Below are 13,566 nucleotides of genomic sequence, written 5' to 3'. Positions count from 1 at the left end.
CAAAACAAAATTCATGAAAAACTGCTAATTTTAGCTTTCTATGAAATTTATATTTTCATGTTTTTTTCTACTTAATTGAAACATTGTTCACAAGAAGATTATTCTTTCATTGATGATTATTCTTTATTAGATATGTTTCACTGAAAATGAGTTCATGGTGAGGAAGCTATATAGGTCACAGGTTCGTACAAAATATCTAAGTTTGTGCAAAATATCTAAGTTTGTGATGCTCCGTACAAATATCTAAGTTTGTGCACAAAAATGGAAAAGTGGCAATTAATACCGGTTGGTAGCTAAAACTGGTACTAAAGAGGGCTTTTCGTTTCCCGCACGGCAGGCCCCTTTAGTATCGGATGGTAGCTACAACCGGTATTAAAGGGTCTTTAGTACTGGGCGTTAACTACATCCGGTACTAATGTGGCCTTTTTGTTTCCCACGCGACAGGCACCTTTAGAACCAGTGCTTAACACAAACCAGTACTAAAGGGTGTTTAGTATCGGGTCTCCTGAAACACCGGTACTAAAGGTGGGGGAGATAAAACCACCAACCCCTTCTCCGCCGTCCACCGCCGTGCCCCCTCCTCACCGCTCTTCCTCGACCCCATCGCCCCTATAGCTAGCCCCAGCCCACATCGCTGGCGAAGCCCTGCCGCCAGTTGCCCCAGCCCACATTGCCCCCATCGCTCCATCGTCGTCACCCTCTGCTCGTTGTCGACCGCCACCCCATTGTCACCGTCACCCTCTGCTCGTCGTCGACCGCCGCTCCCATCGCCGTCACCCTCTCCTCGTCGTCGACCACCGTGTCCTCGTCGCCGTCCCCCTCTGCTTGTCGCCCGTCCGCCCCCTCATCGCCGATCGCCCTCTCCTTGTCGTCGACCGCCGCCCCCTCGTCGCCCCTCTGTAATTGCATTTCTTCAATTCAATTTTAATTAATTTCATTGTTGAATCCACTGAGAAAGTATCTATCATGCTATATATCCAGAATTGCTTACTATGTCATATGTGTCATATATAGTATGTATCCTTGCAGCGGTTTAAGAATGATGCTACCCTTATCTAGATGGTTTTTCTTGTCAAATTCAATATGGTTTTCCAAATCCGTACTTGTTGAACTTGCATACCGTGTTCATCTCGACGAGCATGTTCTCCGCCGAGCGGCAATGGACGTTAAGGAGGAGCTCCGATTCTACAAGGAAGAGCAACAACGGACATCATGGAAGACCGTATCCCCTTCCTCGTAGAATCGGAGCTCTTCCATGGTGAAGTACGGTGCCGCCCGGTGGAGAAATGCTCGCCGAGATGATCACGGTCTGCAAGTTCAACATGTATGGATGATTATTTTTTAGACATGTTTTTGAGCTAGAATTTAATGGATATTTGATAACTTCAAACCTAGGAATGTTATATAGAAATGTTACTACCCTCGAGGTAGTATCGTTGCCTCATCCTGCAGGAGTTCACATCCCTACTCCCGGTATCGTCATGCCAAAAGGCGATCGAAGCAACGGAACAATTCCGAACATAGTAATATTATTTCCTTCTTCTAATTGGTTTTGTACTACACATGAATAATTCCTAATTCTACTTACATACAATGTAGGTTATCAACAGTGTTAGATGGCTTAAACGAGTTGTCGCAGAGCTAGGTGGTGCCACTCCTAGAGTGCAAGCCGATGTAGTTGGTCCAATTAGAAGACTACACATCTGTTTTCAAATACCCATTCGAAGAGCACCAAGAGTAACAGGGCAGCCCAAGCCAATGGTTGCAATTGACGCATGGGGTTGAGCATCACCACATAAGATAACTTTTGGAAGGACCTTTGTGGAGGCATGCCTGCAACAGCTAAAAGATCATGGGTACTTTGTGCCAGACTACTCGTATTTTAAAATAAAGGCGCTTGAGGAGGGAAGCAGTAGTGTGATTATGACTGCTGAGAGGCTATGTCATCTGAATCAACATACCATCTAATTATCCTTTTATCTTTAACTACATTACATCTTTTAAATTTCATAATGTTATTCTCTTCTTTTAGGATATGTATAATCAAACCTTTGCGGCCATAAGCTTTCAAGCAATTCTGGAGCAAGCAGTGGAAAGGTTGGGATATAGTTACAACGTTGGATACCTGACGTGCACTAGATATTTCACGCTCCAGGCTAAGCTCTCTTTTTCTACAAGGCATGTCAAGCGATGGACACACCATTGTTTGAGATTTATGGTTGTCCAAATCAGTATCATTCTGAAGCGCTAGAGAGTGCACTGGTTCATGCTCTAACTTATATTGATGATGTTCTAGACATTAAGATTGTAGATATAATTATGTTCCATATCTAAGTAAGCTATCCAGACTAAGCCCGTAGTATGCATGGATGTAACATTTGTCTTAGGTGTTTGAACTTCTCTCTAAGACAAGTAATGCTGTATGAACTTAAGTAGTTACTTTTCTTATATATTTGAATTATTATCAGAAGTGGCTCTCTCTAAGTTCTCAAATGTAATATTATAGATATCTATTAGTGTACAAATGTAGAACAAAGAAATAGAAAAGAAAAAAAGTCATTTAGTACCGGTTGGGGATACAGAAAAGTAATAATATTATCTCAAATGTTATATTAAAGATAAATAGAACTTTACATATATTAGCGTATTAGAACTAGTATACGTAAAGGAAACAAATACGAAATACGAATATAGAATAAAAAAACAAAAAATCAGAAAAGAAAGCCGGTACCAATAAGGCAGCCCCCGCGCGGGGCGTGGTAGGCCCTTTAGTAACCCCCCTCTAGTACCGGATTACCAGTACCGGTTGACAACCAGTACTAGAGGGGGGTTACTGATCGGTACTAGAGGTGATTTTTCCAGTAGTGAAGGGATGTTGGAAGTCTACCAACCAAGTGATTATTTGAGAGATACACTACGGGAAACCTCAAAGTCGCCGAGTGTAATTACTTCGCCTATATATGCTGGTAATTCACCTTTCAATGAGTTTAGAGACAGATGAAGGGATATCAGGCTAGCAAGCTGAAACACACTGGCTGGTATTGTTGATGATATCTTGTTTTGAGATACGTTAAGGTACCTTAACTTGGTCAGGTTTCCAATGCCATCAGGTATGCCATGGGAGGAGCTGTTGCTATCCGGGTCTAGCCTCTCTAGTTTATACACATAGAAATCTGATATGGGATGGGGCCAAATATGCCATTTCTTGAGAGGGTAAGATGATGGAGCTTGTTCACCACCATCATTGATTCTGGGATTGTTCTACTCAATTGGTTTTCTCACTACTAGAAAAATAGCCTCTAGCACCGCAGAACAAGGATCCACCCTCTTCAGTCTGTTCTCCATGGATGCGTCTCTGAGAAAAGAATATAAAAGGCAAAGGGTGTCCAAATATATCATGCTACTGTCATTTGAATTGACTAACTGTTGAGATGAATTTGATGAGGGCCATGCATAAGGAGCACAGCACAGGCTGCGTGTGTGTATATAATATATATTCTGATGACCAATCTATCTGTAGTAGTATAGAACCAAGACCATCGCCTCCTGCTGATCCAGGAACAAGGGGAATGGCAGTTTTACACCAGCTTATTAGAATGAACAAAGTTAACCCCTAGTATCTAAAGGGTCGTGATTGATGTTCATAATTACATTCGTGTTGTATTACTGCCAAAAGGTTCGGAGGAACCAGATGGTACCGGACTCAAATGGCATATATCCGGTCGATCTCGGAATCTGAGAACTCCGAGTTGTGCTGCCATGAGTTTGAGCCGCTCCTCCTGGTTGATTTCACCTTCTTCCTGATTTTACGCGTGCGCTTGGACTTCACCACGTAGTATGTCATTGTCCCAAGCACACCGGCCATGATCACCCCGCCGATCAGGGTCACAAGAAGCGCAGCCCATTGGAAGTGCCGCCCCACAACAATGTACGAGGAGGATATGAATGCGACCGTCGTGCACACTGAAGCCAGCCACATCAGCTTGTTGATGACCTCGACAACCCGCCTCTCTGCTTTGGTCTCACCCCCAACCACTGTTATCTGGACCACAACAGATGAGCCACTGTGTAGATGTGGTAACAAAGCTGTTGGGTGCAGCGAGCCATTTGGGTGGGTTCACTATAGAGAGAGAAAGAGAGAGAGAGAGGATGGACTTGCGGGGTTGTAGCCTTGTGATTCTTTTTTTTTCCCACGAAACATTTTGTCTTGATATAAATTTGATGATAGAGAATATACAACACGTACCAACAATTAGCATTGTTTAATTAACTTTAGTTAAATATATACATCCTGGTAGGAAAGTAGGTGTTAATTAATAAGGGCACCCGCACCGGGCCGTTATCAGCTCTCTATAGCAGAGCCTTAAGAAAATGAGAGGAGAGAGAAATCGTCGCTAGATGTATCGAGTGTCGCCAGCACGCACTTCCTGGTCGAGTGGGCCCACATCCGCATCCACGCGATTCCCCACGCCGAGCTCCCCACAGGCGAGGCGGAGCAAGGCCAGGCGGAGCAAGGCCTCCACCGCAGCGGCGGCCTCAGGCTCGGGCGGAGCTCGTCCTTGGCACGGCGACGACGAGGAGGTGTGCGGCGGGCGGAGATGCGCCCCATGGGGCGGAGCTCGGCCATGGCCTGGGGCAAGGGGATGCTGCTGCCGGCGTGGGTGTTGGGGGGGGGTGCAAGCGCAGAGCGGCGATTTGCGGCCGAGCTGGGATGCCGCGAGGTGGCCGGAGGTGGTGGCGAGGCCGTCGGGCCCACCGCGGGTGGAGCAGGGGTGTGGCCGCCGGTCCGCCGGCACTCAGCAGCACAGATGCTGGGCCACCCGCCGGTGCCGCCTGCTGGGTTGGGGGAGAAGATGGGGAAGTCCGGGAGAGAGAGGAGGAGGAGGATGAATGTGGGACCCAATAAAGTTAGAAATAAATCTATAGTGAATCTGTTGGGTAGCAATTCTACAGGTATTGTTTATAGCTGAGTTGTACAAGTTATAAAGTTATAGAGAGCGTACAGTTGGAGGTGCCGTAAGCGTTCATTTTCTGAAATGTTATGATCGACTGGCAGGACAAGTAGCTTGCCTAGGTGACCGGGAGTAAATGAATAGAGCATTCAAATATTTATGTGCGTGTACGTAAATTTTAATTTGTGCATGAAGAAATAGAAAAGAAAAATAAGTATATGAAATATGAAGAAATAGAACAGAGAAATCAGTACATATATATATATATATATAGCAGTGGGCGGCGCAGCCTAAACATCGACAGCTGTATTTCCACTACTATTTATTGTTTGATACCCTAAACCTTAAACCCTAAACCTTAAAACTGAACGTGCTGAACTTCAAGGAAGTTTTGACATGGATTAAGAAACATATCCTCTTGTTATTTGAGCTTCCACTGGTTTGGAGTGGAAGGTATTCAAAATTCGAGCCAAAGTTCAGAAAACTTTGAACTTAGTTCATTTTCAAACCCTCTCTTTGAACCGGTCGTTCCTCAAAATGTTTGAGCGTATCTATCTCCCAATCTAGCACAGTTTTGACTAATGCTCCTTATTTGGAAACAGTGAACATTTTTTCTTTGCTATTATTAAAGTTCACGTACCACCGGTATCAGATGACCTATGTCCATATGAGTTTAATATCTAAACTCCCAAGATGACGAGACCTACCCTCTTTCGCGACGACGACTACGGCGCGGCCCTCCTCTGACTACTGCAGCTCTTGCCACAGAAGAGCAATCTTCTCACCAAGCTCTGGGTACGAGCGATGAAGTCAGGAACCAAGAACAGAAGAGCCAAAAATGACGACCAAGGGCAAAAGATATGCTTACTGAGACCGGCGCTCTCAAGCATAGAAGGCTCCTCATCTTGCTGGGTCACCCTCTCCTGTAGCCGAGCGAACTCTTGCTCCGACGACAACGCCTTCTGCTTGGCGTGCGCTCGGGCCGTCCGCTCCGCCCCCAGAGCCTCCTGTGCTGCAGCAAGTGCCTGCTCGGCAGTAGTCGCCCGCTCGAGCGCACGACGCTCCGCATCTTGGTGCTCCCCGACCGCCGCCTCGGCCTCTGCCAGGCAGGCTTGTGTCGCGGCAAGCTCCTACTCAGTAGCAGTCGCCCGCTCTTGGACTCTGGCCACCGGCGCCACCCGGTCTTGGGACTCGCGACGGGCAGCCTCCAGCTCACGAACAAGCTCCCCAACCTGCCGCAACGCCGCCGCGTCCCGCCCCTGCCGACTGTGCTCCTCCTGAAGGAATCGGGACTTGCTGACCGACATCGTCTCCAAGCCCTGCAAGATAAGAGCAAGTGCAATAAGGTGACCATTTGAACGATAAAAAAAATTAGAGACAAGACCAAGACCATAGGAAGCCTACCTCCGTGACGCGAGGCAGGTCGACGGACATGGCCTGATGGTCTACATATGGAACCCTACAGTTCACATTCGTCTTCGGGTACCTCATGTGATTAGCAACCATAGATTCCGCTAATTTCAGAATGGGGAAAATAATGATTCTCGGGGGTGGATGGGGCGGAGGAGGAGGTGGTGGAGGGAGACCGGGGCCGGCGGTGGTGGAGGGTGCGGAGGCGGAGGGAGGCCGAGGTCGGCGGGGAGGGGCAGAGGAGGAGGGGCGGCGGGGGTGGAGGGTGCAGAGGAGGAGGTGGCGGAGGGAGGCCGGTGTCGGCAGGGGCTGCCGGCGGGGCGGCATGGGTGGGGGGGGGGGGCTGGCGGGTGTTTTTCTCTTTTTTAATTTTTTAACACCCTCTAGTACTGGTTATCTCAACCGGTACTGGAGGACCCCCTCTAATACCGGATTGCTAGTATCGGTAGCACAACTGGTACTAGAGGGGGGTATGGAACCGATACTAGAGACAATTTTTCTAGTAGTGTCCTCAACACTGTCCGGGAGTCTTACAGCAAGGGTGCGGTCCTCAAGATGGCCGACGCACAGCTGGGCGGCGACTACGACGAGAGGCAGATGGAGCGCGTGATGCTCGTCGGGCTCTTGTGTGTCCACCAGGATCGGCAAGGCAACGCAGGTAGGCCATAGGCCTGCCCGGAGTCCGGTGACGCGACACGGGAGGGGAGAACCTAATCGGAGCCTAGCGTTCTTTGTGCTTGTCTCTACTTTGACGAGAACCAGATGGAGCGCGTGATGCTCGTCGGGCTCTTGTGTGTCCACCGGGATCGGCGGAACCGGCTGAGGATAAGAGAAGCTGTCAATTTGCTCTCGAATCTCAAGCACCCGTTACCTGAACCTGAAGTTGTTACTACCTGAGCACCTAGTAGCTAGGGAGTATGTAGTTCAGTGTCTCCTTTACCCTAGTAGGATATGCTGTCGGCTGTCCATCCTTCAATCTGTTTGACCATTGTTTTCTCTTACCAGATTTATTTGAGACAATATCTTTGGTGCCGGAAGGTGTAGGTGTATTAAACTCTTTCAAATAATTCGTGTCTGACTCTAGCAATACTTAATATGATACTACATATGTATGGTAGCTAAGGATATGTTTGGATTGCTCCTTATGCTTGCCCTACCAAAATTTTGGCGTTGACTACACATGTGTAGGTTCGCTTGGATCGACGTCAATTATTGGTGAGCCAACCCGTGCACAGCGGTGTCAGTTGATTTTGTCATCAACTCTGGGCGGAATCAAGGGCGTCAGTTGATTTTTCAATTATCCTATTCCTCACAATTCTATATGTAATTCCAAGAGCAAATGTGATTTGGACCTCATATAAAACGATTTCAATTGATTTTTCAGTTATCCCATTCCTCACAATTCTACATGTAATTCCACGAGCAAATATGATTTGGACCTCATATAAAACGATTAGCAAGTTTTGGGAGCTAAATGTGCATTTTGGGAGTTTGGGATCCAGATAGTACACCGAGCTAAATTTGAGGAACAGCCCGGCATTTTACTCAAGAAAATGGATGGAGTGATAAGGTTGGAGTTGCCATGCGGGGAGAAAATGAGGTCGTCGAGTGGGGCTTGCGAAGAAAATGGATGGAGTGATAACGCGTGCAGCATGGTAAAACAATAATCGCGTGAGAATTTCTCAGAAATTTCGTCCATGGTGCATGCTGTTCCGTCTGAACACGATGTCCGGTTAGTAAAGAGAAGAACGAAGCATTGAATCACACCTTGGTCGTCGCGATGCTTGGACAGGAAAAATCTGGCCTGGGGAATCTTGTTTCCTCGACGCTTCGTTAGTAGAAAGTTCAATTTCGTGACCATCGCTTACTTACTGGTGAAGCAGCTACCACAGCGATCTCTAACACTGCAGGCTGTGGAGGCCGCTGTGCAGTGACGCCCACGCGACCAAATCTCTCGACCTCCATAAATACTTGGCCCACGCTATAGTTTCTCTCGCGAACGGAAAACCCCAGCTAGCTGTAACGAAGAGAGCAGAGCGATATGTCTCTTCTCCTGCTGCCCAACCATGGCCTATCGAAGAGCTTCCCCCTTCCTCTTCCTAGCAACTGCTCACTTGTGCTTCATGTCTCCTCACAACACCGCTGCTGTGTCTTTCAGCTATAACTTCTCCAAGGCGAGCGACCGAGAAAAACTCTGGTACGCCTGCGGCGACCGAGAAAAACAATGGTACGCCAGCTGCGACCCCTCTGCCGCCGGCGACGGAATCAGTATTACAAAGATGGACAGATGGAGCACCGGCCGTGTGGCCTACAAGGAGGCGGTGCGCCTATGGGACGACCGCACCGGCAAGCTAGCCAGCTTCAACACGAGCTTCTCGTTCGCCATCGGGCGAAGCGGCAGCGATGGCAACGCAGGGGCCGATGGCATGGCGTTCTTCGTCGGGCCTTTCCCCCCGAGCCTGCCACAGGACTCGGGCGGCGCCTTCCTCGGGCTCTTCCCCAACAATAAGTTGGCACAGGGAACCGTCGGCGTGGAGTTCGACACGTTGTGGAACCCAGCACCAGCAGATTGGGAACCTAATGACATCACCACCGATCACGTCGGCATCGAGGTGGGCAACATCTGGAACATTATCAGCCACACCAAGGACTTGGCAAAAGGGAGCCTCTCTGGCCCCATGGAGGCGAACATCGCTTACGACGCGGGCTGCAAGCTGATGGTGGTGACCCTACGACTGGCCAACGGGAGTAGTGTCAGCGTCCAAGCGACGTTGGACTTGAAGGACGTTGCAGGACTGGGTCCGGACGCGGCCGTGGGATTTTCGGCGGCCACCGGGGACCTGTTCGACTCGCACCAGCTACTCTCCTGGTCTTTCAGCTCAACAGGTACTACCTACACTACTCCGTTATAAAATGTAGATTATTTTAATTTTTTCTAAATATATATATATTGCTATATATTTATACATAACTCTATATTTAGGTGTGTAGCAAAATCTATACATCTAGAAAAACTAAAACGATCTACATTTTATATTCATACTAAATCTATTTGAAGACGTGAATGTTAATATTTTTTTGTAAATTTTTTCAAACTTGAAACTGTTTGACTCCTTGAGAAATGATAGTTACATTTTTTTTTATGGAGGGAGTTGAATTTTTACATGACTGGTTAGTAGTTTTTTTTCTAACGAAAGGCTAGTAGTTTATTATTGGAGATTCTGTCATGGATTCACGTTCTGACCGGTGAGTGGTTATGACTAGTCAGGTTTTCATTTTCTTCTCCGCTTAATAATGCTTATTATTATTGGTCTCCACTGACAGATCCATCTAAGACCGAGCAATGCGTTATAATTTTGATAGCTCTCGCAAGTGCATCATTAGCCGGTTTAGTGGCTGCTCTGCTTTGCCTTGTCATACGTAGACAGGGACCGGAGGCGATACCGTTGCCAGGTAAAGACCATCTATCGTCTGTCTATTTGATTTCTTACACACACAGAGAGAGATCAAACGAGTTAAAGCAGTGCACACGGTGTAGCGAACTTACTAGTATCTTTATCTCTCCTTTCTGAAACAAAACCCAGTGGCAAGGAAATTCTCATACCGCGAACTGTCCACGGCGACCAAGAACTTCTCCAAGGATAGGAAGCTCGGTGAAGGATCCTTCGGGGAAGTGTACAGAGGGGACCTGCGGGATCCGCGCATGCCCCCTGTGGCAGTGAAGAGGTTGACAAAGCTGTCGGAGCAAACCAGGCGGGACTACGTCACCGAGATCATGATCTTGGGCCAGCTGAAGCACCGCAACCTTGTGAAGCTCGTTGGGTGGTGCGACGGCGGTGGAGACGACAAGCCTCTGCTCGTGTACGAGCTGGTAACCAACCGGAGCCTCGACGACCACCTCCACGGGTCGTCGGAGAGGCTGCTGACATGGCCGGAGAGGTACAAGATCGTGATCGGCATCGGCTCCGCCATAGAATACCTCCACACCGGCGACAAGGACGCCATCCTGCACCGGGACATCAAGCCCAGCAACGTGATGCTGGACGACGCGTTTGAGGCCAAGCTCGGCGACTTCCGGCTCGTGAGGCAGGTCAAGCCCGGACAGGGCTCCCTCAGAGGCACGACCATGGTCGGGAGCTGGGACTACATGAACCCCAAGTGCATCACCACCGACTCGGTGATCACGGCGTCCGACATGTACAGCTTCGGGGTGCTGCTGCTGGAGATCGCCACCGGCAAGAGGCCACGGGTAGTGCCGCAGGACGATGAAGAACTAAGCCTCCGAAACGCCCTCGTCGACTCTGTCTGGGAGTCTTACGGCAAGGGTGCGGTCCTCGAGATGGCCGACGCACGGCTGAACGGCGACTTCGACGAGAGGCAGATGGAGCGTGTGATGCTCGTCGGGCTCTTGTGTGTCAACCAGGATCGTGGGAACCGGTTGGGCATCAGAGAAGCTGTCAATTTACTCTCGAATCTCAGACACCCGCTACCTGAACCTGAAGGTATATCAGCGTATGATAGAAAATGATTGCTACCTGAATCTCAGACGTGCACCTAGTCGGAGTATGTAGTTTAGTGTCTCCTTTACCCTAGTAGGGTATGCTGTCGGCTGTCCATCCTTTAATCTGTTTGACCATTGTTCTCTTCTCAGATGATGTTCCTTTGCGCCCACTTGTTGAAGTCATGCCACCGCCGATGGAGATAGAGTTGCCAGGTAAATGTAGTCTTCTCGACGTTTAAATTTCTTAAATCAAGTGACTTAAAGTTAGACAAATGCGCGCTCAAAACTCTGAAATAAATCTCTCTCTTTTTTCGACGGAGAAATTCAGTTGCCAGGAAATTCTCGTACCACGAGCTGACCTTGGCGACCGACAGCTTCTCCGAGGACAGGAAGCTCGGCGCCGGCTCCTTTGGAGCAGTGTACAGAGGGGACCTGCGAGATCGTCGGCGCGTTGATGCGCCGGTGGCAGTGAAAAAATTTACACTGCTGTTGAAGCAAACCAGGCGGGACTTCGTCACCGAGATCATGATCTTGGGCCAGCTGAAGCACCGCAACCTTGTGAAGCTCATTGGGTGGTGCGACGGCGGTGGAGATGACAAGCTTCTGCTCGTGTACGAGCTGGTAACCAACCGGAGCCTCGACGACCACCTCCACGGGTCGTCGGAGAGGCTGTTGACATGGCCGGAGAGGTACAAGATCGTGCTGGGCATCGGCTTCGCCATAGAATACCTCCACACCGGCGACAAGGACGCCATCCTGCACCGGGACATCAAGCCCAGCAACGTGATGCTGGACGACGCGTTTGAGGCCAAGCTCGGCGACTTCGGGCTCGTGAGGCAGGTCAAGCCCGGACAGGGCTCCCTCAGAGGCACGGCCATGGTCGGAAGCTGGGAGTACATGGACCCCAAGTGCATCACCACCGACTCGGCGACCACGGCGTCCGACATGTACAGCTTCGGGGTGCTCCTGCTGGAGATTGCCACCGGCAAGAGGCCACGGGTAGTGCCGCAGGACGATGAAGAACTAAGCCTCCGAAACGCCCTCGTCGACTCTGTCCGGGAGTCTTACGGCAAGGGTGCGGTCCTCGAGATGGCTGACGCACGGCTGAACGGCGACCTCGACGAGAGGCAGATGGAGCGCGTGATGCTCGTCGGGCTCTTGTGTGTCCACCAGGATCGTCGGAACCGCCCGGGGATCAGAGAAGCCGTCAACTTGCTGTCGAATCTCGGACATCAGGTCTGTTTGTCTCAGCCTCCAGATGATGTTCCTTTCCGCCCACTTGTTGAAGTCATGCCGCACCTTGGACCGAAGCCGCAATCTCATCCGATAATCACGCGTCGTCTCCTTCGCCGTATCATGCGTAGACCGCGCCGGGCCCACTCGATGATCCACATAGAGCTGGAAGGTAAAAGATATCATCTTGTGTTGTTCTAGTTTAATTTCCTACTAAATCAAACTGGTCAACGATCGAGGGAGTCAGAAAGAAGATTTTATTTATTCGTTTTTTTTGTGGGGGGGGAACAGTGGCAAGAACATTCTCCTACAAAGAGCTGTCCGCGGCGACCAGCAATTTCTCCGAGGACAGGAGGCTCGGCGCGGGCTCCTTCGGGGTAGTGTACAGGGGGGAGCTGCAGGATCCGCGCATGCCGCCGGTTGTGGCCGTGAAGAAGGTTATGCTCCTACCGCACCAGACCAAGGACTTCGTCACCGAGATCATCACAGTGAGACAGCTCAGCCATCGGAACCTTGTGAAGCTCCTCGGCTGGTGCAGCGGCGGCAAGCTCCTTCTTGTGTACGAGCTGGTAACGAATGGGAGCCTCGACGATCACCTCCACGGGTCGGAGGGGCTGCTGACATGGCCCGAGAGGTACAAGATCGTGCTCTGCGTCGGCGCCGCCATAGACTACCTCCACAACGGCTATCGGAACTGCATCCTGCACCGGGACATCAAGCCGAGCAACGTGATGCTGGACGACGACTTCAACGCCAAGCTCGGCGACTTCGGGCTCGCGAGGCAGCTGATGCTGGACGACGCCTTCGACGCCAAGCTCGGCGACTTCGGGCTCGTGAGGCAGGTCAAGCCCGGACAGGGCTCCCTCAGAGGCACGACCATGGCCGGGAGCTGGGGCTACGTAGACCCCAAGTGCATCACCACCGACTCGGCGACCACGGCGTCCGACATGTACAGCTTCGGGGTGCTGCTGCTGGAGATCGCCACCGGCGAGAGGCCATGGGTGGTCGATGAAGAACTAAGCCCCCGAAACGCCCTCGTCGACGCTGTCCGTGAATCTTACGGCAAGGGTGCGGTCCTCGAGATGGCCGACGCACGGCTGAACGGCGACTTCGACGAGAGGCAGATGGAGCGTGTGATGCTCGTCGGGCTCTTGTGTGTCGAGCTGGAACGCCAGCACCGACCGAATATCAAAAGAGCCGTCAACTTGCTCTCGGATCTCAGCCTTCCGTTATTATAGGATAGAAAATGGTTACTTGGCGAGTTAACACTGTATAAACCAACCATTGCTTTCTAAGTTTAGGGTATGTTGTCTCCCCAGCATCCATATGGTCTGTGTGCTGAAGCAAGTCAAGCACCCTCTTCGCAAACGTGTGTAACATAACTATCCTTCGGTACCTTGTTCTGGCTTTCTGATCTCTGCGTGGATGTCATTCTACTACAGTACATCCCTTTAAGTACGTTGCTATCCA

At 50.1% G+C, this 13,566-nt stretch overlaps 1 protein-coding gene across 2 annotated transcripts; it reads left to right on the top strand.

Annotated features, from left to right (window-relative positions):
* The first annotated feature begins 8,297 nt into the window (after window positions 1-8,297).
* LOC117834792 (uncharacterized) lies at window positions 8,298-13,566 on the top strand. 2 transcript variants are annotated; one of them, XM_034714336.2, is made up of 6 exons: window positions 8,298-9,248; window positions 9,726-9,815; window positions 9,947-10,864; window positions 11,014-11,076; window positions 11,192-12,268; window positions 12,388-13,566. In XM_034714336.2, the coding sequence occupies exons 1-6, from the start codon at window positions 8,429-8,431 to the stop codon at window positions 13,332-13,334; spliced, it is 3,915 nt and encodes a 1,304-aa protein (XP_034570227.1). In that variant the 5' UTR covers window positions 8,298-8,428; the 3' UTR covers window positions 13,335-13,566. The 2 variants fall into 2 exon arrangements, with proteins under 2 accessions (XP_034570227.1, XP_034570226.1); XM_034714335.2 differs by having other exon boundaries at window positions 8,300-9,248; window positions 9,687-9,815.

This window comes from Setaria viridis, chromosome 8 (assembly GCF_005286985.2).
Source record: "Setaria viridis chromosome 8, Setaria_viridis_v4.0, whole genome shotgun sequence".
In the NCBI taxonomy this organism is placed as follows: domain Eukaryota; kingdom Viridiplantae; phylum Streptophyta; class Magnoliopsida; order Poales; family Poaceae; genus Setaria; species Setaria viridis.
The sequence above is the reverse complement of the archived record's forward strand: the minus strand, read 5'-3'. Positions and strand labels throughout refer to the sequence as shown.

Coding starts and splice junctions, on each gene's coding strand:
- LOC117834792 (XM_034714335.2), top strand. CDS start 8,429: ATGGCCTATCGAAGAGCTTCCCCCTTCCTCTTCCTAGCAACTGCTCAC. Junction 10,865..11,013: donor CCCGCTACCTGAACCTGAAG/GTATATCAGCGT, acceptor TTCTCTTCTCAG/ATGATGTTCCTTTGCGCCCA. Junction 12,269..12,387: donor GATCCACATAGAGCTGGAAG/GTAAAAGATATC, acceptor GGGGGGGAACAG/TGGCAAGAACATTCTCCTAC.